We start from the raw sequence: 27,705 nt of genomic DNA, 5'->3' as shown, positions 1-27,705 counted from the left end.
CTGTCACTAGAGACCCCCATTTCTAACAAATACTAATCTCCATGTGGCTGCCGTGCATATATCTTACAGCGATATGATTGCCTCAAATGCAGTTTTTGCTGTTATGTCTGTGGTAGAATTTTCAGACCTAGAACCCACAAGCACAATGTTATGCATGAAACTATCCATCTTGTGAGAAACCACTTTTACTATTGAAACTACTCATCCTGCAATTTCATGACTTGATATTACTTTCCCACAATTCCTTGCTGCTTGGATGTCCAGTGACATAACACAAAATGATGGGACCACCATGCAGAATTTGAAGAGGGGCTCTGAGTCTTCCATATCTAACAGATATGTATTGGACTTCATCTCAATGGGTGTCCTCTGATGGGTTGGGGGTCCCTGATGGTGGAGGCCTCCATGCGATAAAGGTGCTTGTGTTGCTCCCCTGCAGATGCCTACAGTCTCACCCAAAGAAAGAGCTTTTTTTCAATCTTGGTGCTCGAGTTTTAGGAATTGTTTGCCAACCGGAAAAAAACTTAATAAGAGTTGTTGGTGAGCCCACCAAAATGCTTTCTCTCTTAAAAAATGTCGTGATGGGTTCAGAAGGTGTGAAAGCGCATAGTTCACTTGTAGTTCAAGACAGTGCACCTGCTACCAGGCTTTTAGATTGTACTCCAGCACAGATTTTAGTCCCGAGTTGCGATTTCCAGAAGCTATAATAAGAGACAAAGATAAATAATAAATCTGCTAGTTGACACAGTACAAGACTGTCAATTCCTTTAGCAGCATATGTCACATCTTTTAGACTTATGGTGGTAAGTAACACACTTCGAAAATGCTTTTGACTATTTTCATATCTGGTTCACATTTTGAGGACACTTTATTTGCTGCTTGTTAGCCAAAGTCCAATTCCACTCTTGGTGGTACTGACATCGCGTCAGCAAAGACAAGTGAGCGATGAAGCCACAAACCAAAAGAACTCTCCGTACCAACATTAAATACAAAAGAAGGGGAGTAGGAGGAATTTATATAGGCTGCAGAATGCTGCATTGTGACCATCCCATCAGGCCGGATGGCCACAAACCCGAAGGATACAATACCTGGTTAAAACAAGCATTTGCAATGCAATAGGTCTCGCATTTACGAGAGTTTGAGCTATTGGCATTGTAAATGACAATGCCTTTTATTTGTGTGTTGATGTTTAAAACATAAATAAAAGGCATTGCCCTTTACAAAGCCAATGGCTTACTCAAACTCTCGCAAATGCGAGACCTATTGCATTGCAAATGCTTGTTGATTCTATCGTGGGTGTTACTTTGAAAAACTATTGGGGGTTGTCGGAAAACTAATGTTGCAGATTTCAGAAGCAAAGTAAATTAATTTTTTTCGCTGAAAACGGCAGCTATTAATTTATGACTTTTTTGGCTCATTGTTCAAGTGTCGAAATAAAGGCAGGTTGTGTTTTAAAAAACTGATTTATTTGCACTTCTGAGCAGAGATATGTTTATTACCCTTTCATTGGCAGTCCCGACTCGGAAACTCTCTGGTTTAGTCACACTTTACAGAGGATAAATCCAAAGGAATGCATTTTCAAGGATCACGGCTCTAAATGTATTTCTGGCTAAATAAACGTTATTGGCGGGTTAAATGATTACATTGAGAGCTGGTTAGAGGGGGGCAACAGTGAAAGGAAATTGAGGTGGGGCAGCCAGTTTGGCTACCAGTGATCTCGCCAGAGCGTACTCGGCTTAATTGCCACCATCTGTACAGCTGACATTGCGAAAGCGAATTTACAATTCTAAACCCAGTCCAGCGGCATTTTGACTAAATGTACCACTCTAGGGGTAATTGTATCCTTGAGCCTTTCGGTGTCAGTTTAACAGCTCGACAGATCAAAAGTGCTGTGTCCCTCTCCTGCAAGTATATGAAAAATGACTCCTGCATAAGGTAGAAGTAAGGGTGTCGCCAAGCTGGGAAATGAAAGGAACAACCCAGAGTATTTACTGTGGCTGTAAGGGAAGCGATTCCTGTGGGAAAATGTACATATTAACACCTACGATGTACCTACTAGGCCCTGGTGAAATTTAAATTACGTTGGTATAATTCAAGTAATGTAGGAATTTTGCTTTACGCTCGTCACGTGAAACTTCAAGAAATTATACCACTAAGCCAAGTTGAGTAATTAAGCTGCAGTTCGCAAAAAAAACGATAGCACAGAACAACATGGACAACCACATTGAGAGTGGCAGTTGTGTGCGGCTAATGAGTTGTTTGCACTATTGATGCAAAGACGGATTCCGCTCTAAAATATATTGCTAAATGACAGATTTGCATTTCACCTAATTAAACATAATTTTCTTTTTTTATGTAATTATGAAAAATAAAAATACACATATTTCTCACACTTCTATAACTACCAATGCTGGATGTGTGAAAAGCGGAATAGGCACATAAATTAGTAATCACAAGCAGGACTACTACTAGAAACGTACAACTACTGTACATGTCCAGGAGCACAAAAAATTCGGACAACTACTCCAAAACGTAGGAGAAAACGTACGAGTAACAGACAAATATTTGTGAACTCTTTCACAGCTTTGACTCCGGAAGATGTGGATAAGCCATGACGGCAAAATAAACGTAACATTCACATAACATTGCCTCAATTCAAAGTCACAGTCAGTACATCCTATATATTGGATAAGGAAGCAACATGTTTACAGGGGAACAGGTGGAAATCGTCTGGAGTTCATCATTATTTATTTCTTTTTAAGGCAATAGAGCATTGTACATCACTAGCATTAGATGTAATGGACGATTGCTCAGTAAAAGAACCAAATGCATTCCTAAATAGAAAGTCGAGACAGATGATTATATAAAATTAAGCCATGAAGCAGTTTTCAGATTTTATCTCAAGAAAATAAAACAACAAAAATAAAGTTTCACATTTTGGTACGAAACTAAAGTTTCTAGTTTATTTTCCTAACCAAAGAGATTGCAGTCACAGACAATCCCTATTTTGGGTAGCTCTCTGGACTCAGAAAGCACAAATCTCTGCTAATTAAACCTTTTGCTTTCATAAAAGAGCCTCAGATACTAAGTAGGCTCTTCGTGTCCGGTGCATCTGCACACAATATGCAGTGCTCTCGGATGCATTCTCTTACCAAGGGGTGACCAGTAGCGTTCAGCGCCGACTTTCAGAAGCCTTCAGGGGTGCTGCTACTCCCACCGCTTCTTACAAGGGGAAAGTGATCCTGTAATCAATGAGGGAGCCTATCCCTCATTGCCCGGAGTGAAGGTATCACCGCCGCCGGCCCGATTCGGCTTCAAAACCGGAAGTTCGGTAGCGTCATGCCTGTCATGGGGCGGGACTTCCACCTTCTGCGGGAAGCCCGCGCCCACGGAGTGGCTGGCCCAAAGGAGCAGTGGTGACGAGGGGCTCCCATGCCTGAGGGAGAGCCCCGCGGTGCCAGCAGAGGAAGGTGGCTAGCTGTGCGTGTGCGCGCGTGCGAGAGAGAGAACATCGAAGCGTTCACAAGTTGCTTGCCTAGGCTTGGGGAGGGTGGGTGGCTGGCTGGCTGTGTGTGTGTGTGTGTTTGTGTGTGCGCGAGAGAGAGAGCATTACAATAATGCCAATGCAGGAGGCTGACTTGCCTTGGAAGTGGGACAGGAGATGTGCACAGCGCGTGGCTCTACGTGCTGGTGCACCTGCTGAAATCGCCGAAAGCTCTGCGCGTGCCCATCTCCTGTCCCACTTCCAAGACAATTCCCTAACAATAGAGCTCGCTGGCGACAGCAGTGCTTTGCACTGCTTACGCCAGGCTCGACCGAAAAACCTACTGAGTGCTTGGGTGAAAGGTAAGATATGCACTCCAACATAAAACAGATATGTAAAACCTGTGCAGTCTGACACAATTACATAGCAAGAGAAAGAAACTTACTATCTCGATAGGGCGCAACATTTAAAGGGGGGGGGGAATAATGTTTATAAAAGACTTTTAAGGAACTTTCATTGTGTCCACTCTCGACATTGCTGCCATGGCGTTGTCATACCAAGCCAACAAGTTTGACTTTCAGGTAGAAAGATGACAAACATTAACCAACTAGACTACAGATTTACAATGGAAATATTAATCAATGTAACCAAATGCACTCAAAGGAAAGCGAAATTAAACAAATGAATTCCAATTGCTCCCCCAAATTAGGAAAATCACACTGCCTACAGTAATGAAGTCCATTCTACAGGGTAAAAAAAAGTTTTAATCAAAAGTAATATAATTTTCCATTTCATACACAGCAGCACACATTACTCAAATACATGGGGATCCAGAGGAGGGTATGGCGTTAGCAAGTCTGAAGGGGCTGTGGGTCTGATAAATGGGAAAGTAAGTTCTGGATACTTTTGAGTACCAAACTAATGGCAAAATGAAATGACCTTGAATCCATCATTTAATGTGCCACTGAAAATCTAGATATTGATCAATGCATTGTGGAGGTTAATCTTGTAAAACTTTATTCATAAAGAATACAACTGGTAGATAACCAAACAATATTAGCTGTAACTTTGTAAGCCCACGGATGCAGGAGTTTATCCAATTTTTGATAAAGCTGCTTTAAAAATCTAAAAAGCTCAAGATGTAGGCAAGACGGACCCTCACCCTGAGAGTGATGATGGCAAAGTTAAGCATTTGGTGAAAGCTTAAAAATGACCTAAACTCTAGGACCTGGTCATCTGGATCATTATAACCCAACAATAAATGTCTCCGAAGTTCGATACAAAGGGGCAGATGAGTTTAAAATAAACTCCCAAATCGAATTTGCACCACTATAAGGAATTCTCACACAACTGAGGAAATAGAGAAACATAATATAGGCCAAACGGCCGAGAATAAATTATTTTAGAAAAGCACTCAATGGACTCATGACGAAACATCTGGTGCTCGAACATCAAGAGAACATACTACACATAGTCACCCCACTGGGGGCTCCTCTGAGAACATGTCTAACTTCTACAGTAAAATAAATCTTTCTTTAGCAAGCCGTAGCAACGAAGCACATTTAATAGAGAGCAGCTTGGCATTCTATTTTGAACACAAATCTAGGAAATTACAAGATGTCCAAAAATCGACGCGACATCTCCCACATCCTGGTGAGCTATGCTGGCTTCAAGCATTTAGGTTTCAAAGATATTTCTATTAATTTCTTAACATCTACTTATCAATCCAAAATTATGTCACAATGGATGAGCGGCTTAGTCAAGAGATACTGAACTATGTTCTCGATAGGAAGGAAAATACAACTTGCCGTGTAAGCATTTGTTTTTAGACCTTGGATGTTTGCAAGGTATTTTTCTTTTAAGAAGTCTCTAAATTCAGAAGATGTGGTGTGACTCCTTTTGGAATACACTGGGCAGGGACACAGGATCCATGTTAGATTGGTTTTGCACAGGGGTAAGAGTATTTATGAAGTGTCAACGTAAGTATTGCGACTAAAGCACAATGTTAAATGAAATACAGAGGGCAAGATATCAACAAAAGACACAGGTATTTTTTCTAACCCAGCTGTCTGAGACAGCTGGGTTAGAAAAAAAAAAATCCTCCACGACTCCTGTGAGCGCGGATAGTGGCCGTTCCCTACAATCCTGGTGCTGCTCTGACAGCACGAGAGCAGCCCCAGGATTGGTTAGGGGAGTTGGCTGGGGCCCTAGACGTCATGAGGGAAGAAGACCAGAGCAAGGAGGACACAGCAAGCACAGTAATTAACGTTTTACATTTTTTACTTTATTTTAATAATGCATTTATTTTATGTACCCACTCAACCATCATCCATTTGCATGCCGCTCCACGCGGCATAGTTGCAAGCAGCCACTGCATCTAATGTGTGTAGTGGTCTCTCTGCAACAGAATCTGGTGGTGGTAACAAGACTGGGAGCTCTATGGTTTGAATAAGGTGGAAAGGTGATGTAACCTTAAGGGGGAACTTAGGATTGGTTCTAAGAACAACCCTGTCCTTTTGGATGTGAATGAAGGGCACTTGCAGGGTGAACACTTGCAGTTCGATAATGCATCCAAGAGAACTGATGGCCCTCTGGAAGGCAACCTTCCAGCAGAGGAACTGAAGAGTGCATTATTGTACAGGTCCAAATAGTGGTTTCATGAGCCTAGTGAGGACCACATGGAGATTCTACACAGGAGCTGGGGGTATCGTTCTCCTGAGACTCCCCATGAAAGCCTTAACTAGAAAACTAAAGAGGGACAAATGTCCATGCTCTGCATGAAGGCTGCAACTTCAGCTAAGTGTACGCGAGGCCTGTTTTTTGCAAAGGCAAAAGGTAGGCGATAATATGCTGTCCAGTTGGATTTAACAGGTCTTGGTTATTAGAAATGTAGTAAACAAGCTTTTTCCACTTCGGGTTGTGGGTCATCTGGCTTTCTTTACGATGGAAATACATTCCTTGGTAAGGTTGAGGTACCTGAATTCTATGACTTCAGGTAATGAATCACAAGGTTTATCTGTCCAGGATCCAGATGCCTCACTCAATCTGGACTGTGCGATAGAAGGTCTAGCCTGAGTGCAAGTCATTTGTGAGGGCTGATGGACATCTCCAGGGGTGGTTGTCTTGCCTAAACTGGGGTTGCCAGATTGAGGATTAGTGATGTTTGTCTCAGTTCCCTCAACATGTAAGAAAACAGGAGAGGTGGAAAAGCAAAAGCAAATATTCCTGACCAATTCATCCATAGTGCATTGCCCATGGACTGTGGGTAAGAGTAGCTGGAAGTGATGTTTTGCGCAGTTTGCAATTCTCTAGTGGCGAATAGGTCTATATGTGAGGTGCCTCAACTTTACAGTAACCGCGTAGGAAATGGGGTAGCAGATGCTGGGAGCGCTACTGAACGCGGCGCTTCATTCGGCTGCTCACTGCATTCACCACGCATTTACCGAGCAGCTTGCGCCCCTGGATTTACTCCTTACGTTCCAGTCCGAATATTCAGGACCTTGTTAAACCCTGCCACACGTACAGTTTAAACCCGCATTGGAAGGTGGCCACGTTAATTACTCAGGACAACGGCAGTCTGAATTCCTTACCTGGTACCAACGCATGCAATATCCGCTCTCCTGATAGACCACTGGCCACACTACTACGAGTGATGGGCCATTCGCCGAGGACCCTGGCACCCTGCAAATTTAATTCCTCTCTTCCTGTGGATAGCCCTGTACTTTCGGAGTACAGCACTTCTCTGAATAAAGTAACCCTGTCCTGATGAGGACCTGGAATTGAACAGGTTGAAACGCCGTCGACTACTCAGCGTATACTTGGCGCCATTGTAGTCTACTTAAAACAGCCTTATCGAAGAAACCATCATTGTATAGAATCTTTATCTTTTTTGACCACTAGTTCTGTATATAATCCCTGCGCCACCCAAGCTGTTTTCATCCCCTTGTGTCACTGCACCATTCACTATCACAAGCACATTCAGTGCACAATTGTTTGTTTTGGTTACTTCCTCATAAACTGTTTTGTAGTGCTGATTTAACTACGTACAACAAACGTGTTCAAGACATAACGAACTCAGAGGCCACTTTATCATTGTCCAAAGTAGATGGCATGAATTTACTTGTTAATGAACTTTTCTGTGGTCTCCCTTCTTTTCCCTTCCTTGAGTGATTGGTACTTTCCTTGTACTTGCCCCCCTTAAATGATTACCGGTTGAGATGTTTTTTGTTACAAATTGCACCCGGGTCTCAGCTGGGTTAGAGGGTTACTCCTGTTCTTCGACTCCAAGCTAGACACTACAGCATGCAACTGCTCTTGATCATCAGGGCAGAGAAATATATGAATGTCCTTCCTTCGCAAATGCACAGCCACCACTCCTAACGCCCTTGGAGCTGCGGTGACCCCGACAGGAAGCACTTTGAATTTGTAATGTTGTCCACTTACCACAAAGCCATGGTACAGTTGATGAGCAGGGTGGATGGGTATGTGGAAACAGGCATCCTCTAGATTTAGCATAGTCAAGATTGAGCGCAGAATGTATATACAATGGTAAGTGTGGAATACCAATTACTTTACTGTGTTAAGTACTTGTGGTGCATGTGAGTTAATAGTAGACTGTAAACGGCACAGATGTATAGTAAAGAGCATGATAATCATGCTCATATAGGCCCGTTGTTTGATCTGGCCCTACACTACTTCTTTGACTTGTGAGATTTATCTACACTGGGGGTTTGAGATAAGTCTACATGGATTTTTTCATACACAGACTTATTTAAAGAGATGTTTACTACAGAGATTGAATTTTTGTATGTCTTTCTGTAGATTGCCATATAATCAGATACATAATTAATTTGATGTGTTCCCACTAAGATCTATAATGTGGTGAGTTTAGTTTAAATTTCATGAATTAATCTCACTAAATATATTATATATGTGTTGACTCTTGAAAAAAAGAAAACATCCCTTTATGTCACAATAGGAAAAAAAGCCAATTATTAAAGGTGATTCCCCAATTTCTATAACTCTGCCCTCCGCCCAAAGTTTATTCTGCACCAAATTTGGCAAAATCCATGGAAAGCAATTTTCATTTGTCATGTTTGGTTAAGGTAGGCTGATGGGAAGAAAAGTTAGACAGCCATCATTTTTGGGAGTGCTAATCTATCATTTCAAGCTATGAAGGATAAACAATACCTAAAAATCATCCTGCGAGTAGTCAGGCCAGTCACACGAGGAAGAGTAGGAAAGCAGCGCCAGGTAAGACAGTCCTTCTGCAATCAAATGCATTAAGTACTGCACACCTGGTGCACTGAGAAAATGCAAAAGGACAACGACACTTCAGAAGCAATTAGCACATGCACACTTTGGGGCACTCAAGAATGACACAGCAATTTAGCGAAGGACTTGTCAACTTGGTACCCAGACCAAGGTACTGCCCTCCTTTCCATAGCAAAAAATCACTCCTCTCTCTTTCACCTTTACACCCTCTTTCCCCAAGGGCCTTGACTTTGTCTCTTATCATGTTTCAAATGCAATGTACAGAACATTTAAAGAAAAGTGTAATTACAGCACACAGAAGCAGAAGATGAGCAGCAAGAGGAAAGACACTGCATGAAGGACATTGGGCTTTCTGCACTGAGCTGATGAATCTGCAGTTCACAGTGTTTTAGAAATGTGGAAACATTTCACGTCTACTGTTGAATCTGCTGAACCTTACACTGACCCACACCCTTGTCCCTGGGCTCTCAATGTCCTCGGCTTCGTATGCCTTCAGCCCTACACTCCCTTCCAATTAATCACCATGCCCTTTTATTCTGGGTTCTCTGTGCTCTGCTCTGTGCTGCCATAGACTCTTTCCTCCGCTAAATTCTCTATATTGTTGGGCCGCTCCAGTCAACTCTTGACACAGCACTGTGGACGGAACAGAGGACTATCCTCTTTGTTGCCGAGACTACAGCGCCTAGACGCGATACTACTAACGATGACGCTGGCCGGAGGGAGGGGGGCAACACTATCTGTGAAGTTTGTTTATTTGTATGTTTATTCATAGCAGTCCGTAATATTTGTTGGCACATGATGTGGGCATGTCCAAGAGTGGATGCCCGGACTTTCCAATTGTCATAAAAGCCAGACTGTGAGAGGTCACTATATATTCTACACTATGATGTGCACTGATGATAAATATCCTGTAGAACTGTAAACTATTAAAATGCCACATGCTCTAGCCTACACTAAGTGCCTCTGCACTAGGGAGAAGTTGCAAGTGAGACAAGTCTGACGTCTACTGTGTGCTCCTTTTCTATTCTGCTAGGAAGACTATTGCCTTTTCACCAATCCTTATGCTTTCTTTCTTGAGCTCTTTTCCCTAGAGAAGACAATGGTCCTGGATCCACCCGCCATACCTCAGGGAAGTTGCAGGCGGGACCACTCCCCTCACAGGGCGAAAGCTCCATGTCCAGGGAGTAGTTCAGGCTCTGGATGTGACAGGCGTTGATGGCTTCGGGAGTGCTGTTCAGCTCTCTGGCTGCACAAACGGACAAAGGAAGGTGGCTGCAGGCAAACTAGATGAAGCACAGAAAAATATGGAGTAAGAAAGAGAAGAACAAGGGATACAAAATAAAACTGACAAAAATAGATTGGCAGGGGAAAACAAAATCAATTACCTGCTTGTAATAATGGTTTTGTAGCTTTAAGCACAGGTTTACATACTATGCATTTTCCAACATCTAATGGTTGGGTCGCGAAGTGTTTATTTACAAATTTATGACCGGATTCAGAATTTGGTGAATTGTCTCCTCTTGCTACAAACGTATTTATAGTCATGACCTGTCAAACGGTCTCTTGTTGCAAGCGAGATATGGGACTGACTGCCATACATTAAGGGTAATCAATTGATGACATGGAGGGCAGCATCTATGCCAGAGGTTAAGGATATCCATATAAAATAGTTCCCTATAGCTTCTCTATAGGTAAATTAATTTATGTATTGGGGTAGTTGATAGAGCGGTTATTCCAAAGAAAGGATGGTTATTCTCACCCACTTTCAGTTGCATGCTTCATCATGATGGGGTTAGAGGTCTTTTGTGTACTCTTGTGTAAAGACAAATATAGAGTAGAAGGAATTTCACTCCAGAGAGAGTAGTGGAATATGCTTATCTAATGTCCCTCCCTGTGGCTGCAGGTTGCATGAATTAGACCACAAGAATTAAAAATGTGTGAACGGAGGGTAAATCATTTTATTCTTTACACAAAAACCTCTCACACTGCTAAGAGCTCCCAAGGGAGCGCACTAGATAGCAACAGAATGGTCAAAGTGAAGAGGTACCCGAGGATGAAGCATGCCTCTAGGTGGGTGAGGGTACCATCCTTTTTAGGAGTACCCTATAGAATTGGTTCTTAATATTTTGACAGGCCTTCCCGAACCCTCCTCCCTGACATCACCATTAGTATCAGACCTTGACTAAATTCTATGACTTGAACCTCAAAACAAAACACAAAATACGCACATTATACAACACTTTATTTAACTCACAAAAAATATAAAAAAAGACATTTTACTTCTAATGGGAAGGTTAGCCCTTTTCAAAATGTGGTTTTATTTCTTAATAAATTACATGACCACTTGTTCTTTTTTCTGCTAAATGCCTGCTCTCTTTTTTGTAGGGATCATACCAGTGTTTCAAATGAGAGCACCAATCATCCAGACTACAGTTTGTTGTGCTCCCACGAATCAAGACAAGTATGACAACTTAATTTGTAGCCTCCAATTTCACATTCTTTAAATTTACAGAGCATTTTAAATGTTATATTTTATTTATACATATAAACTTTATCTGCCAATATTACTTTTTTTTAAGCAGATGTGTACTGAGATGAGACCACGGTTTGGAATGCTATACCAACACACATCGGACAGGTCGATAATGAAAGTCCACCTTTCAGGCTAGGATGAGCACTGGTATTGCAACTCATAGAATTTTGAATATTCATTGAAATGTTATGCCTTCTTTTCCTTGCTGAGTGACAATTGAGACTGTCACAAGGTGTGAATGAGATAAATCTACGCTGGCCTGGCATTAGAACCAGAGTCCTTTACTCCTATACTGGGGGCTGGTGAAAAGTGTCCTGGTTACCTTGAAATGCTATGAGGAATGATGAAGAGGAGGCCTTAGTCTTGTGTCGCTAAGCCACAACAATCTGCATAGTTCTACTGAATTCTAGTCCTTTTCACTCGTCCTATTGAATCATTAACAATCAGTTATATTGTCAATTCAATTTTAGGACTGCCCAGCCGTTGTAATAGAAAATCAGAAACAACACTGGAAGTTACAGGAGGAAAATGATTAACAACATGTGACAACAAGCCTTGGTGAGTTCAATATTATTATTACCGGCTAGTCAACAAACAGAACATGTACTTCACTAACTCTTGTACAGATGAATGCCAACAACAAACAACTATTCAACTAATTAACAGAAGGTCACATTTTTACCTGGATCCAGTGCAAATTAACATATGGGGTGACTGTGTCAGAGACGTTTTCTATGAACTCAGCATGTGAGACACACACAATAATCAGCAGCAGATGTGGCATGGTTGCTGTGGTGACCCTTTCGCCAGTTTGCTCACCTGGCGGGAGTAGTGGGTTTTACGCATGTAGCTGAGAAGGGAACAGCAGTGTCCAAGAGATAAAACTCTTCATAAGGATTACACAGCATACAACCATGACTGGTTTCTTGGTGCTATGCTACACAAACTGATCACCAGAAGGGGAGTTAATACAATGAAAAGAGACGTTTAGAGGATTCTTAAGGACCACGTTGTTTTCAGGTTTTCAAATTCCCCGTCGCAAAGTATTCTACAGCTTAAGGGAACTGTGGCCTCTGACGCACACCGAAGAGTGGCTTGGCTGAAGAAATATGTACCAGCTACAGAGGGTGAGGATGATAAGGATGAAGGTCGCGAACAGAGTGAATTTCTGTAATCAAGGAAGGACAGTCTCTATTATCTGGTCTATATTCTCTTTTTGGCCACCCAAGCTTCTGAAATAAAGAGCAAAAGTGTTCTTAATGTTAAGACACAATTTTGCATATTTCCAGTGGAAGTGCAAGCCCTCTGAAGTGCTTTACCCTGATGAAGTATCTTCTATCTCTTCAGAAGGAGGTGTATTGTCTCAATGAGGCACCAGGGCCTCTTAGGGTCTCTCGTCCCAGAGTCAGAGGATGGAACAACGCAACCCAACTAGTATTCAAAGCTTTTGAAGCCTCGACATTGTACAGGCAACATATTCAAACTCATATTCCACACAACAGACACCTATTCTCCTCATTCTAGTCAATTTATACCATCCTACAACTGTACTGAGGATATATAACCGGATTCCATAGTCTGCGAAATCCAGAAAAACATAGGCAAATAAACAAATACTGAAGCAAGTAGGCAAAGCAGTGTGTAGAATGCATAAGGATATCACAAAAAAAGCCTACAGGCCAGAAAACTCACCAAACCTACAAGAAAGGGTTTATTAACCAAGGGACCGCAGTGCAACAGAAAACTATTTTCAAGCAGTATCCTGAGGCAGTAGAAGAAATCCCAGTGTATAGGGTTTCTATAATGAACACATGAACAAGTATAGCACAGCTGCGTAAAACAAACCAACCTAAAAGAATGTAACGTCTTGAAAGGAGTCATGGAGTATTTTCAAAAATGTGTTTAGATTTTACAGTGGTTAATTTTCAGTCTGACTGTAACACATATCATTTAACAATCAGTGTGTAGCTTGTATTGTTGTAGCTCACAAGCAATGCACTCTACTAGCAGTAAGTGTTCGGTTCAAAATATTATTTCTGCCTCTTTGAAGTCATTGTTTTGGTTCTGAGCGTGCACAGAACAGCTTGTAATCAGGTCCCTGAAACCGAAAATGCCCCAGGACACAGTAATCCCTTAAAACTATGTACTGTCTTGACCATTAGAATGGTGTACGTGTCCTAATTAGAAAAATGTGTGAACCTAGTAATTATGTTTTTTATTAAAGGACACCAGACTACATTCTCGCAAGCAGGCAGGTGGATAGCATACAGGTCTACAGGAGTGCCATCTGCAGACAGATTGCTAAAGGTAAGTAAAGTACTGCATTTCTAGAATTTGTAGTTGCTGATCTACAATCTATGCACAGCATGTGATTAAAGAACACAAGGCCACTTTCTTGCATCCGGGGAGGCCGATGGAGCGCACGCAAACCTACAAGACTTCCATCTGCAAACAGATTGCCACAGGTAAGTAAAGTTTCCCATTTGCAGCATGTATAGTCATTACCGCCATTACCGAGAGCGCGCCAAAGGCGGAGCCACGCCCCCTGCGAGGCCACGCCCACCGACCGACTCTTTAAACGCTCTCCTAGCGCATCGTCCCCATTCACTTGAAAGCCTCTGAGGCGGAAGCCGGAGGTCTTTGTAAATTGCTCGTTTTTAAAATTGTCACTAATAATTTGTATCACTGCTCATTTTTAAAAGCACAAAAAAACGCTCTGGCTCACCTTCGGGAAGCGCTGCTGACACGCGCTAATCCAGCTCCACAGCCTCGGGGAATCGCCATTACCGAGAGCGCGCCAAAGGCGGAGCCACGCCCCCTGCGAGGCCACGCCCACCGACCGACCCTTTAAACGCTCTCCTAGCGCATCGTCCCCATTCACTTGAAAGCCTCTGAGGCGGAAGCCGGAGGTCTTTGTAAATTGCTCGTTTTTAAAATTGTCACTAATAATTTGTATCACTGCTCATTTTTAAAAGCACAAAAAAACGCTCTGGCTCACCTTACGGGAAGCGCTGCTGACACGCGCTAATCCAGCTCCACAGCCTCGGGGAATCGCCATTACCGAGAGCGCGCCAAAGGCGGAGCCACGCCCCCTGCGAGGCCACGCCCACTAACTTCTAGCACAAATGTGTCGACCCCCTCAGCGCAGCGGACGAGCGCAGCGGGAGCGCCTAAGGCAAGCCCGTCTGCGCCCGTCCGCGCACGACCGGGCCTAGGGCCAGACCCCCTGGCTCCCAGAGCCTCCGCCAAAACCACATATTCCCGTCGTGACCTCTTAAGCCTCAGACCTTCTACCGCCCCCTCATGCAGATATATCCATGATATGGATGGACCTTTTGTCAGCTGCACGGACTGCCAGCCAGCCCAGCTTCAAATCTCAACACGAGTACCGAAGCCTGCAACCCTCAAACTTGCCTCACTGAACTGTCGCTCTCTCCCTAAACATGCGACACCAATCCACCACTTAATAGAAGACTACGAGATTGATATTCTCTTCCTAACGGAAACGTGGCTCACCCCACACTCTGACTCGGACATAGTGTCAGCCACACCACCGGGATTCCTCATCCAGTCTCTCCCTCGACCACTAGGCAGAGGGGGAGGCATCGCTATTATCTACCGAGACTCTTTCATCTGTAACTCCAGCGACGCACAAATCCCAGACTCGGAAAGCCTTCAATTCTCAATTAAACTTGACCCTACGAATTCCCTCTCAGGAATTCTAGTCTACCGTCCCCCCGGCCACCCCGGCTCCTTTCCCAATGCCCTCCTAGACACGGTAGCAACACAGGCTCACTCCGTCACGAATTTCATCTTAGTGGGTGACTTAAACATCCACTTTGAAGACACTTCAGATTCTGGAGTAGTCGACCTGATCACTGAACTAGCGGCCTCGGACCTCCGCCTCATTAACTCAGGAGCCACTCACATCAAAGGCCACCTGCTGGACCCAGTGTTCACCAGCACCCCCGCGATGCAAGAAATAGACTCCATCCCCCTTCCTTGGACGGACCACTTCTTGGTCCTATTCCAACTTCCAGGACCCCTCAAGAAACCTCAGAAACCACCCTCCTTCACTAAAGGCAGGACTTGGTCCAAACTCCCTATCGAAGAATGGGCCAACACCCTGATATCTACCACCCCGATTCACGACAATATCCCGGACAACGCCGATAGTAACTTCAGAAATTGGATTACGACCTCCCTTGATTCTGTGCTCCCACTCAGAATGCGCGAAGATAAAACCAACAACACCGGCTCTGCTCCGTGGTACACCCCAGAACTTCGCCAGCTCCGCAAAAACTGTAAAAGAGCCGAACGGCTTTGGAGAAAAGACTGGCACAATGCCAGCAAAGAGGCATACCACTCCTCAGTCAAAACCTATAAAACTGCAATCAAGCTCTCCAAAGCCTCCCACTATGACACCCGGATAAAGGAAGCCTCTAACTCCTCTAGGGAATCCTACCTCATTGTGAAGGAGCTATTGAAAGTTCCCGTCTCTTCTTCGTCCACCACCCCTCAGGTAGACAGAAGTAATGACCTAGCCTCATACTTCAACAATAAAATCGCCCGCATCCTCACATCCCTCCCTCCCCCCAGCTCCCCTACCCGCAGAAACACTACTCAGCCCCCCGATCAGACGGGAATACGTCCCCAACTCAAGACATTCAAGCCAGTAACGTCTAACGAGGTGGAAACCACCCTGAATAAAATAAAAAGTGGATCTCCCCTAGACCCTGCACCTCTGAGATTCCTCAAAAATGTGGCCCCCGCTATCACCCCCACAATCACGGAGCTTATCAACTGCTCACTTGCTCAAGGATCAGTCCCCGTCAGCTGGAAAAATGCAGTGGTGAAGGCACTCCTTAAAAAACCTCAGCTCGATCCAACTGATATGGCAAACTACCGGCCCATATCACTCCTCCCGGGGATTAGCAAGATCACCGAGAAACTGGTGAATAGTCAACTCTCCCGATTTCTCGAGACTAATAACATCCTGCGGCAATCCCAATCCGGGTTCCGTCCGGGACACGGTACAGACACCGCCCTGCTTGCCGTCATCGAGGAAGCAAGGCGCATCCTGGACTCAGGAGGATCAGTGGCAGTGATCCTCCTGGATCTGAGTGCCGCCTTCGACACGGTCAATCACCGTGTCCTCCTTCATCGATTGGCGACAGCAGGTCTCTCCGGGATGGCACTCAGATGGATAGAGTCCTTTCTTACCGGACGCACGTTCCAGGTCTGGGACGGCGAATTCCACTCGTCCACACTTCCACTCACCAGCGGGGTTCCTCAGGGCTCCTCCCTGAGCCCCACACTCTTTAATGTGTACATGGCCCCCTTGGAAGATGTGGTAACACCATTCGGGATAAAAATCGTGAGTTACGCTGACGACACACAATTGGTCGTCTCCCTCTCCCAACTAGACGACCACCCAGACAAATTACCAAACTGTCTCACCGAAATTCACGGGTGGATGTGTGAATCGTCATTGAAACTCAACGGTTCCAAAACCGAGGTGATGCTCATGGGCAAACAATGGGCGACCATCCCCCCGGCAATATGGCCAGACGTGTTCGGGGAGATCCCCACCCCGAAACACGAAATCAAGACCCTCGGAGTCTGGCTAGAACCCGACCTCTCAATGAAGACCCAAGCGGCCAAAACCGCCGGAACCTGTCTTGGGCTTCTGCGAACTATTCGCAAAATTCTCCCCCTCCTACCGCCCGTGTCCAGGAAACTACTAGTACAGGGCCTCATATTGTCACGGTTAGACTACAGCAATTCGGTCTACCTAGGTGCGCCGGAAGCCACCTTAGCAAGACTGCAAAGAACCCAAAACGCTGCAGCTCGCCTAATCATGAGCGTACCTCCTAGAGTATCCGCCAAACCCGCCATTAAGGCTCTGCACTGGCTGCCAGTCCGCCAAAGGGTGGAGTTTAAGGCCATGTGCACGGCCCATAAACTAATCAATGGATCGGGACCTGCGATTCTCAGCGGTTTGGTCACCCCCTACATTGCACCAAGGGCTCTACGGTCTGAGAACGAGCACTTGGCCAACATCCCTAAATTCAAGAGAACACGTACTGGAGGCCGACGTTTCTCTGTCAAAGCGTCCGCTGGTTGGAACTCTCTCCCACGCTCCCTTAGACTGGAGCCCAACCACCTGACATTCAGGAAAAAACTTAAAACCCTTCTGTTCCCTAAATAAACCCTTCACCTCTTTCCCCCTCAGTAGGACTCAATGTTAACAGCGCGGGGATGCCCTCGGGTCACCAGGCGCTATACAAATTGCTAAATAAATAAAATAAATAAATAAATAGTCGTACATCACATACTGTGCATAGATTGTAAAGCAGTACACCCTTTCCCCCTGAAGCGGTGACTTGCAAAAAGTAGTAATGAAGAGTGTATTAAGAACAGTCTGGCCAAACTAGCCTCTATGTCAGCTGCCATGCTTTGTGAACTGATGACCACGTAGGAACTTTGCAGAGGTCAGCCAATACAATAAAACCTAGAAAATCCATTGTGGCCTCAAATCCACAAGTAGAGTGTACTCCTGAATTAGCTGTAAGTGTATGTTTTGATCTAGCATCACACACTTGTATATATCTAACAATTCACCAAGCAATCTCTAACATAAATTATTTCCTCTAAAAGTGGTGGATAATCGGCTACAAAAAGTGGTTTTGCTTTACAATATGGATGTGTACTATAATGCAATATGCAAAAGCTCATCTAAAATCCAGTGTGTGTAAAAATCCTTGTGCCAAAGTCTGTGGATTGGTACAAAAAGTAGGCAATTCAATTAATACTCAAATGAGATACAACTTTGGGTACAAAATGTGGGAGAGTACATAACACTCTCCGGTCCTTGTTTACCTGCAAGTATATCTGTTCACTGGATAAGACCGAAGAACACTACCGCAGAGTAGAACATGTTTTGCCACTGGGAACACAACCATGTGAGGTTTTGTAACGAGCAGGAATGCAGCGGTTCAAAAGGTAACAACCGTGTCATTGCTATAATTACATTCCAAGAAGGTGCCGGGATAACTGGGTAGAATAATCAATTTTAATCACTCCACAAAAGCCTTAATGACGGGAATTCTTAAAATAAATTGGCATTGCCTGTTCTGTAGGTAAGAAACCACTGCCACACATATACTTTTACGGATGCATAACCCAAGTTGGCCTTTGTACAATTAGAAAAATGCCTTTCACTGACCTCTTAAACAGATCCTGATGCACAGTAGTGCAGAAACTGCTACATCCTCGACAATTCCACCAATTATCATGTATAAATGATCTTTATGGAAATGTTCATTGTATATTCAATAATGTTCTCCTCATTTGAAAATATTTGAAATGGGCTATAACAAAAGTGTTCACGAGAAAACAGTTGCCATGAAGATAATCTATCTCAGTCACTTTTGTATTTATGTGATTTGTATTTTGAACCCTATTTATAAACGGAATTTTCTACATAAATTTGTATCTTTAAAGTATACACCCGTCTTGCTTTCCTCAGTCGATGTACTCGCTTTTAATGAATATAATTGATTTTGTTAATTTGTTTGCCTGAAGCCACTACTGAGGGCTTTATAGGTTTATTTCTTTGAGTCAAGAAGATTTTCTTGGTTATAAAAATATCTCTTGAAGGCACGTTTACTTTATCTAGCAATAGGGTGAATCATTGCTGATGCAAAAAATGGGCTTGGTAAGGCTGACATAATGGGTCGTCCACAGACTTTAAATGGCAACCGAGGTTGTAAAGTAGAAGGTCCAATCTGAAAAATCTCCGTAACATTTGCCTTAGGCTCTTCAGTGCGGATGGGCAAGTCTAGCACTTTCTCTGCACTCTTAATAGCAAAAGAGGGACTATCTATCAGGGGCCCGAAAGAGATTCAAGGAAAGAGTCAAAGTAGGGTTTCAGGCAACTGGTATTATGTGAGTTGATATAAGCCAACGTCAGTATAACGAGGGGACAGTCCCTTATTTGCCTTCTCATCACTGCCATCGTCATGTTGGGCAGATTGAGGACCTTGTACTGCATCAAAAGTAGCCTCCTTCATCCTGAAGTTGGAGAAATCATAGAGTAGGTGAGGAGGCAGAATACACAAAGGGAAAGGAGGCAAAATACTCAATGGAAGGAAGAGAGAAATTGAGGCGAGGGAAGAGAGGCACAGGGTTGGGAGGGGAGCAAGGCAGACCAATCAACAGATGGGTAGAGTGGCAGAGGACTCTGAGCGAAGGGCAGGAGCTAGAGGCAAGAAGAGCAAACTACAGGAGAGGTGTACAGTTGTCTAAAGGTGGTGAGCAAGATGCATGAAGTATAGAGGTACATGTACCATGTTGACAAATGCAGAGATGAAGACAAGGAGGATGGTGAAAATCCCGATGAAAGTGCTGTTGGTTCGAGACTGGACAATCTTGCGGGAAACTTTCTGCAGAGCCGACGGAAAGAGCTGGAAAATTGAAGAGATATGTTCTGATAAGTATATATTATACAATCCAGAAAGCATAGCGAACGAGATCTACACCAGAGCCCTGGATGGCTTAAGGTTGTGAAGGTCAGGTACTCACATTTATACAGGAGTAGACAGCACATACAAACAGGATGTTGGCTAGAATGATGAAGATGGCTCCATGAACGCCAAGCATTAGAGGAGTGCTGTGGGTGAAAATTAAAATGTTATCATAATCAGAGAAAATGCACAGAAGATAGTCCTCTCGATGTACAGTCTGCCAAGGAAGTGCCTTTCGATGCAGACAAACACCCTCTCCAAACTCCAGTTTGTTACATTCTATCAACAGCAATCGGTGATATTTTGTGCACACCCTCCCAAACACAACCCACTGTCTATAAGAAACACAAAAGGGGGGATAGATGCAGTTTGAGAGTTTCAATACCAAGATGAATGAAGTTGCATCAATGAGTCTCTCTCAGATAATCTCTTGGTTAAGTGTATATACAGTTGTGCAATTCTCTACCATTCATTGAACCTAGCACATCTACAGGTGGTGGTGCCAGGAGCAGATTGTGAGGCTTTATGGTGTGTGTGCGGTCATCAATGATCTGGCAACTGCATACTAAGCTTTCTGAAACAGTGCTAGTAGGTTTACAAGATCTTTTAAAATGGAGGGAAACATCTGGTCAGTAACCACACATCAATCATCAGTTTTTAAGAGAGCCTAGCCTGGCTCCAGGATGCCCTCACCCGAAATACATTATCTTCCTTACAGTGAGACGGTGTTCTCAAGAGAAACATCTCCAAGTGGGAGACGTTGAGAAGAGTGGGAGCCACTCATTTACACCCATGTTCACAAACTACTGCAGACAGTCCATCTGAAAACTTGCCTGATCTACATTGAACCTAACCTTGGCTCTATCCACTACCTAGAGCCTCAAACATCATGCTCAGCCTCCATTCTTAGGGCGACTCTGCATCTGTGCTAGCCATTGCCCCTTACCCCGATTCAACTTACTATCTTTAGACTAGACCTCATAAAAATGTCCTGCTACCCTTTCAGGCAACCTGTACCCTTTGGCATCCCAGACTGCTTATTCACAGGGTTCCCACCAAGCTATGGCTCTATTTTCCTATTTAAGTGGGCAAGATTAAAATCAGCCCTAAATTTAGTTTGTCACACATTCTCTCCTGCTCTCTTTCTGACCAGTTCTACAGTCTCAGCAGCCTGAAAGTGTTTTTGATATTTTGGTATCAATATTACTTACTGCGGGAATATCACAATCTGGATGAAAGAAATGAAGCAAAAGACAAGCAGCGTGCAGGCCACGTATCCCCCGAAGCGATCATCCACCTTCTTGGAATACTGTGGGAGAAGTCACAGCATGTAAATGTGTGTGTGTGTGTGTGTGTAGGGGGGGGGGGGGGTAAGATGGGAGGAGGAAGAGGAAAATAAGATTGGAGTAGGAAGAGAGCGAGATAGCAATAGGAAACGCAAAGCAGCTCCGGTCATCAAGCCCAGGGCACACAGTGACAATGTGAGCTGTGCATTGATATCCCGGATCAACAGTGGAATTATTGTTGTGCCCACACTAGTACAATCTTCCCAAACAATACGCTCCTTCTTATCCACACCAAATGCTATACAGACTATAACACACCCCCCTTTAAGCTGCATAGACTGGGTATTGCAGACATGCTTGGTGCGTGTGATGTGACGCGGAGGGTGCAGTGTTCCTGCACCTGGCTTGGCTGTGCCCAAAAAACGTGAATTATTGGGATCAGATATTCTGGGTGATAGAGGACATAAGTTACCATGCTATAGCGACTGCCTGTGGTGGCCATCGTTGGGTATGTGAAAGATGCCCCATTCAGTGTGCGCAAACGTACTGTAATGGTGCTGCTAGTGAAGAAAGGAGTCACCATACACTGGGGGCGCGCCACTGTGCCCACCGCCTGACACTGGGTGGCTGTTACCTTCTGCCAGGAGGAACTGAAGGAATACTGGTCTCTCATGTCAACTCCCAGCACCCAGAGGGAGAAACATCTGAGCACCATTCAAACTGCACCTGGCAACAAGTTTCGACCCTTGAAAGCAGGGGGACACAGCATCAAGATGTTGAGATGAGGCCTCCACGCTGATGCCACGCACTGGTAGAACCCTGCAAGCTCACCCAGTTACCTCATCCATATGGATTGCCACTTTCTGTGCCCATACTGGGGAGATATTGCCCCAAATGGTCTTATTATATGAAACCAGTCTCAGCACCCAAATGTATAACTGTTTATGAGCCCTTAATTATCCACGCATTTCCAAAGCAGAGATGTAAGCGTTGTTTATATTGCCTACTGTACTGAAAATGCCATTGCATTTAAGTTTAAAAAAGAGAGAATAAGGAAATGGTGACAGGAGGAGAGAGAGAAAGGAGGACACAAGGCTACATGGAGAGGGAGAAGAAGCTGAATCTCATACCTTCTTTTCTAAATCTGCTGTCTGGAAAGTGAGGAGGAACTTCTTGACATGGTCCTTGCGCAGCTGATCTATGCTTCTGGCATCAATTGCTCTTCCAAGAAACTCATCCACCTCGTCCTCAGGGTTCAGAGCTTCCTGAGCATTCCTACTACAATCCGGATGAAGCAAAAATAAGGCACAGTGGGGAGAGGGGTAAGAAAAGAAGCAAACCACAAACAAAAAAACAAAGGGAAGAAAGAAAAAAGAGAACCACAGTAAGCAAGATAGAAAACAAAAGAGAGAACAAGAAAAAAGACAAACCGAAAGAAAGGAAAAGTGAAATGAGGGGTGATGGTGAATGTAAAGTGAGAGGCAGATTGGAGTGCCAGTCAGGAAGAGAAGAGAAAGAAAATACAGGTAGTAAAAGAGGCAGGAGAAAGCAGAAAGAAAGAAACAAGGAATACGGGTAGACAAAGACAGTAAAGGCACAGTAATAAGATTAGATCACAGTACACCATTGTATGAATGCCATACTAAGTTTATCTTAAATTACAAGATTAGTTTAAGTCAGGAACTCCTCCCTCTCACACACACAGAGCCTCCCATCACCGGTGGAGTTCAACTGAAGCTTCCTATTAGAGAAACTGTAGGGCTAGGAGAATGGAGTTGGCGCCATTTTTTAGGGCTTGGGGAACCCTGCCACCCAGAGACTGGAAATGTCTCAAATATTTTGAAATCCAACGTGATGCATAAACTGTACCACACGTTTGGAGATGGGCATCTGGCTGGAGGAGGTATGAAGCTTTGTCAGTGGCCTGTGACTGGGTTTTATATCATTGGCTCAGCTATTTCCTCCATTGCCTTATCTGTCCCTGGTAAAGGCACATCCATTGGCGGCCCATGAACGGAGTGGTTGAGGTGGACTGCTCAGCAATAAGGGGAACTCTAGGGTCACTGTCAGCCCATTCCAGGATCTGTAAGGTAAAGCAGGATGTAGGTTCATGCACATTTTAGTCTGCAGTAGTGGGCATGAAGCAGGATCAATTAACCAACAGGAATGCCAAAAGAGGCAAAGTTTAGGAGCAGACTCTGCCTTGGTTAAAACTTTGTCCCGTCTGTGCATCTTTTTTTGCTTTTCTGTTACAATGGAGAAGAGTCAAAATAGAAATTCCAGTCATCACCCAAAAATCTAGAACAGCCTGGTCCCATACCCAACATCACTAATAGCCATATTTATTTTCATATACTCTGTTGTGGTTGCTCAGCACCTTGAGATGGGATCTACACAGCCGCTGAAGAGATGTACGAAAATGAATAGATTAGGAGGTTCAGAGATCTCTACCTTCTCCACGCCTTCGGAAGCAGCCTTTGCTGAACAAGTAGAGCTCTGTTGCTCAACCAGATCCTTCATCAAACAAGATCAATGTCGACCACCAGGGAGGAAGAGGACTACAACACTAGACATACCTTGTCAGGAAGGGAATGTTGTAAGGGGCACCCACAGGGAGGAGGGTACTAGTTTTTTGCTCTAATATAACAACTCTTCAGTTACATTGTCAGACAGAAACTAAGGTAGAATGCTTGAGGTCTTGGTGCAACATCATTGTGCCACCATGCCGAGAGACACAAGGACAATCACACATACACCGCAGATGAGGACTATCTAGAATGCTCACAGCCAGATGCGCAGTCAGACGTGAACAGACGCTGTAACAGCATCACTACTACAAGCAAAACCTTAGTTATGAAGAAAGTCTTAATTTATGGATGCAAAATGCCTTCCATAGAACCTCAACCCTATCTAGCCATAAAGTCATCAAGTACCAATGGAATTGGCAAAGATCGATGTGTGAGTTGGTACGTTCAAAAGCCTGGGGCGATTAATAACCATTGTCTATGGACTGTAGGTTCCTTCGGTTATGGTCCCTCCTTGAAAAACTGACCCCTGAGGAGCCTTGATACAGAAAGAGTCTGTGATGCCCCGAACTAACCACTTGACTCTTCCAATAAAATTGAACATCGCCTGCGATATGCAGTTACCATTAGGATACATGAGAGATAGCCTAGTTGATTTGGTAGCACAGGCATGCACAGGATGGCTGCTCCCTAAGACCCAGGAAGAGTGGCTGCCCATGCTGGGGAAGGCATGCAGTCCTGCCTTTTGTGCTCATTTATTTATTGGTTTTAATGATTTTGGTATCAACAGTTTGGAGATGCAGTTTACAGTCTAATTGGCGGCAGTATATCAGAAGGTTGGGAATAGGGAAGAACCATCACATAGAAATAGGGAGCGGGCAACCCTCCCACATTTCAGTAGGTTTCCACCACCATTCCAATTTACAAAAGAAAGACAAGTGCCCCGGACCCTAAGTTCTCAGGATGCAGCCTTACCTCTCAATTTCTCAGTATCAGTTTATTGCTTCTCCTCCCACTTTTTCCCAGTATGTGCCCAGTGCTTCCTATGGCTCTCTCGGTGGTTAAACCGACACGTTTTATTGGTGATGTTCCCCCAAAATATGCCAGGTTTTTGCCCCGTCTATTTTCCAACATAAGCCACGGTGGTCTCCAGTGTCCCAGTATTCTTGACAACCCCATATTCTCCTTTCATTGTATGTGTCACAATACACCCCACGGTTCACTAGCAAAACCTCCCCCACACTCATCTGCCCAGTTCCCAAAGATGTTACCCCTCACCCTAACCCCTGCCAAATTTTACAATATTGGCGTTGATGCTCGAGAGAAAGCTACAGAATGCTAGTTCTTGCCACTTTCCTCCCACAGCCCTAAGATTGTTCTGGTACCAACCACGGATGCTTAAGAAACGTACCCACAGTTCCCTAGGAAACCCCCTCTACACCTGCACCACCCCAAACACACCTCCCTTTTCCCTGTATAATCGACATCATTATAAAGTTTCTGGAGGCAGGCATCAGTTTCACATCAGCCACTTACTTGTCTTTGCTGGACTCATTGATACCCTGTGGAAAGGAAAATAGATTAAATGAACAAGGAAGGTCATGTCAGTCTCCCCAACAGCATGCGCCCCTGATCTCCCTCACACTCAGTAGTACAAACCGACCCTCTTCCAATACTCAGCAGCCCACCATGTCTCCATCATACGCAGTATCCATCCCTCCCCAACTCAGTACTATTGACCCCTCCTTTCCACCAAACTCAGTTCCATGTACTTCCTTTTCCTTTCAGCTCTCAATCCAGCTCTGCCACAAACACCACCTTAGACCCTGGTATCACCCACACACAGGCTCATCTGGAGTCACTAAAGTAGGCAGAGGCTAGGGTTATATAACGATCTGCCCATCACAAGGTCATCAGCCCTAACCACCCTACAGCAGGGTTTCCTTCCCGCCCACTGCTGTCATCAGCAATGGTGTGGTGAGAACCATAGTCTCCGCATCCGCTTACTTACAAGCAAGGAGCCATGTCTACCATTCGATCACATGAAGTATGGGCCCCTGCCAGAGACTCGTGGAGTGGAAAGTGGGGAGTTCTTCCAAGCACCAGAGCAGCTACACTTCACCGTAGAAACCTGTGAGGCCAAGCTGCCCCAAACATACCGTAGAAAGCCAGCCAATACTTAAAGGACCTCAAAGAAGCAGAAATCAAAAGGAAAGTTGCTCTTCTCTAGTCCTGGCTGGGTTGCCACCTGATCAGTACTTTACCCGCTAGCAGGTATTTTCATGCTCTAAAGTAAAAAAAATATTTTTTTCAAAAGAGCCAAGTGAAATATTTAAAATGCACTATATGTTTGCCAATTAGAACCAAATAAACTTAAAATAACAAATACAATATGAAAACATCAAAATAATTTTCATTCTGTGTTTTTAAACCAAATAGAGGCAGAATTGATGTATAAGAATAAGGAACACTGGGGTTTAAAGGTTTGCACTTTGGTTTGTTGAGCGCAAGGGTGGACACAACAGGATACTCCTATGGAACGAGGAACACCAGAGAACCGCACTCCCACATACCCCTAGACTTTAGTGCTATAGGTACAATGCCGCCAGATGTAACATGACCCGAAACCCACCTTAACGGTTATGACTTGTAACATTAATGGGCTAGGGGACAAGATTAAAAGTGGACTAGTGTTGCAACATATTAAGAGGCTCCGTCCAGATATTGCAATGCTGCAAGAAATGCACCTCAAGGGCAAGCAGTGTGGTTTTATCGGTCGTGGGGCCACAATGTCCTGGCACATGCAGGATTCACATCTGGGGCAAGGAGGGTGGTTATCCTGATCTCGAAGAACATTCTCTTTCAAACCTCATGCCTTTGGCAGGACCCTCTGGTAGATACGTGGGAGTCTCGGGCTATGGGGAAGGACTGACGTCACACTGGTTTGCGTGTATGCACCACCCAGGCTACAAGCACCCACCATTGCCAAGGTGCTTGACATCCTGATTGAGACACCCTCTGCCTTGCACATAGTGGGCGGCGACTTTAACCATGTAATGGACCCAACTCTGGACCATTCGGTGGGGGAGGGGACAGATCCATACTGACCACAGCGCTATGACGATTCTCCACAACAATGGGACTGACTGATGTTTGGAGGGAAAAATACCCCCTGAACAGACAGTTCTCCTTCTACTCCGGGGTCCATGACACACACTCCAGACTGGACAACATATTTATCCTTAAGGGGGAGTTGCGGAACACAGGACGCACAGACTACACAGCTAGGGGCCTCTCGGACCACTCCCCACTCCTGGTTGAGATAGGTCCGAGGGAACGGGAGAGCGCCCGCAATTGGGTATTGATCCATGGGACCTGAGCAACGCCAAAATTGCGAGTGGGATCAGGGTGGATACCAAAGTCTACTTCCGGAAAAACAAAGACTCGGTCCCCTCCGGGGTGACGTCTGTGAAGCCTATAAGACTGCGCTGTGGAATAGAGCCCAAAACCGTATAGCGTGGGAAAAGAGAAAAAAGGATAAAGACCTGATAGCGCTGCAACACAAAATAAGCAAATTATTTATTCAGGTCGCTCACAGCAGAGACCTCAAAATCACGCCTAGACTTACCACCCTGCGATTGGAATACAAGGAACTGGCCACAGACAACGCTAAAAAAATGCACCTGGTGACACTGCACCGCCTCTACGAGGTGGAGGACAAGGCCGGGATGCTCCTAGCCTGGATTAGCAGGCGAGAGGTCCAGGATAGATGGGCGAGGGAGGTGTTGGACTCCCAGGACACAATCCAGTCCACCAATGAAGGGGTTTTTAATGCCTTCGCAGAGTACTACAGAGACCTCTATCAGGCTCGAACACCTAAATCACGGGCCGACATACAGGACTACCCGACAGGGATTACCACCCCAGTACTAGGAGAAGTGGAAGCCCAAGACCTAGACAACGACCTGTCATTGATAGAGGGTCATGAGGGAGTCCAAAACATTGCCCTGGGAAGACACCCAGTTCAAACGGGATACCCGTGGAATTTTACAGGTCATACACGGATATCCAATGT

General features: G+C 44.6%; 1 protein-coding gene across 3 annotated transcripts in view; it reads right to left on the bottom strand.

Annotated features, from left to right (window-relative positions):
* Positions 1-27,705, bottom strand: part of ADCY6 (adenylate cyclase 6) — a 550,358-nt gene that overhangs the window by 167,315 nt on the left and 355,338 nt on the right. For all 3 annotated transcript variants that reach the window (XM_086963749.1, XM_086963746.1, XM_086963748.1), the window contains 6 exons: positions 25,167-25,192; positions 22,236-22,383; positions 21,031-21,128; positions 19,878-19,965; positions 19,643-19,759; positions 9,883-10,041 (listed from right to left, as the gene is read on the bottom strand). In XM_086963749.1, coding sequence (XP_086819875.1) covers positions 9,883-10,041; positions 19,643-19,759; positions 19,878-19,965; positions 21,031-21,128; positions 22,236-22,383; positions 25,167-25,192 — 636 coding nt within the window. The remainder of the gene's footprint in view (positions 1-9,882; positions 10,042-19,642; positions 19,760-19,877; positions 19,966-21,030; positions 21,129-22,235; positions 22,384-25,166; positions 25,193-27,705) is intronic.

The sequence above is a fragment of the Lissotriton vulgaris genome, chromosome 1_1 (assembly GCF_964263255.1).
Source record: "Lissotriton vulgaris chromosome 1_1, aLisVul1.2, whole genome shotgun sequence".
Taxonomy (NCBI): domain Eukaryota; kingdom Metazoa; phylum Chordata; class Amphibia; order Caudata; family Salamandridae; genus Lissotriton; species Lissotriton vulgaris.
Note: the sequence above shows the minus strand (reverse complement) of the source record. Positions and strands in the feature narration are given on the sequence as shown.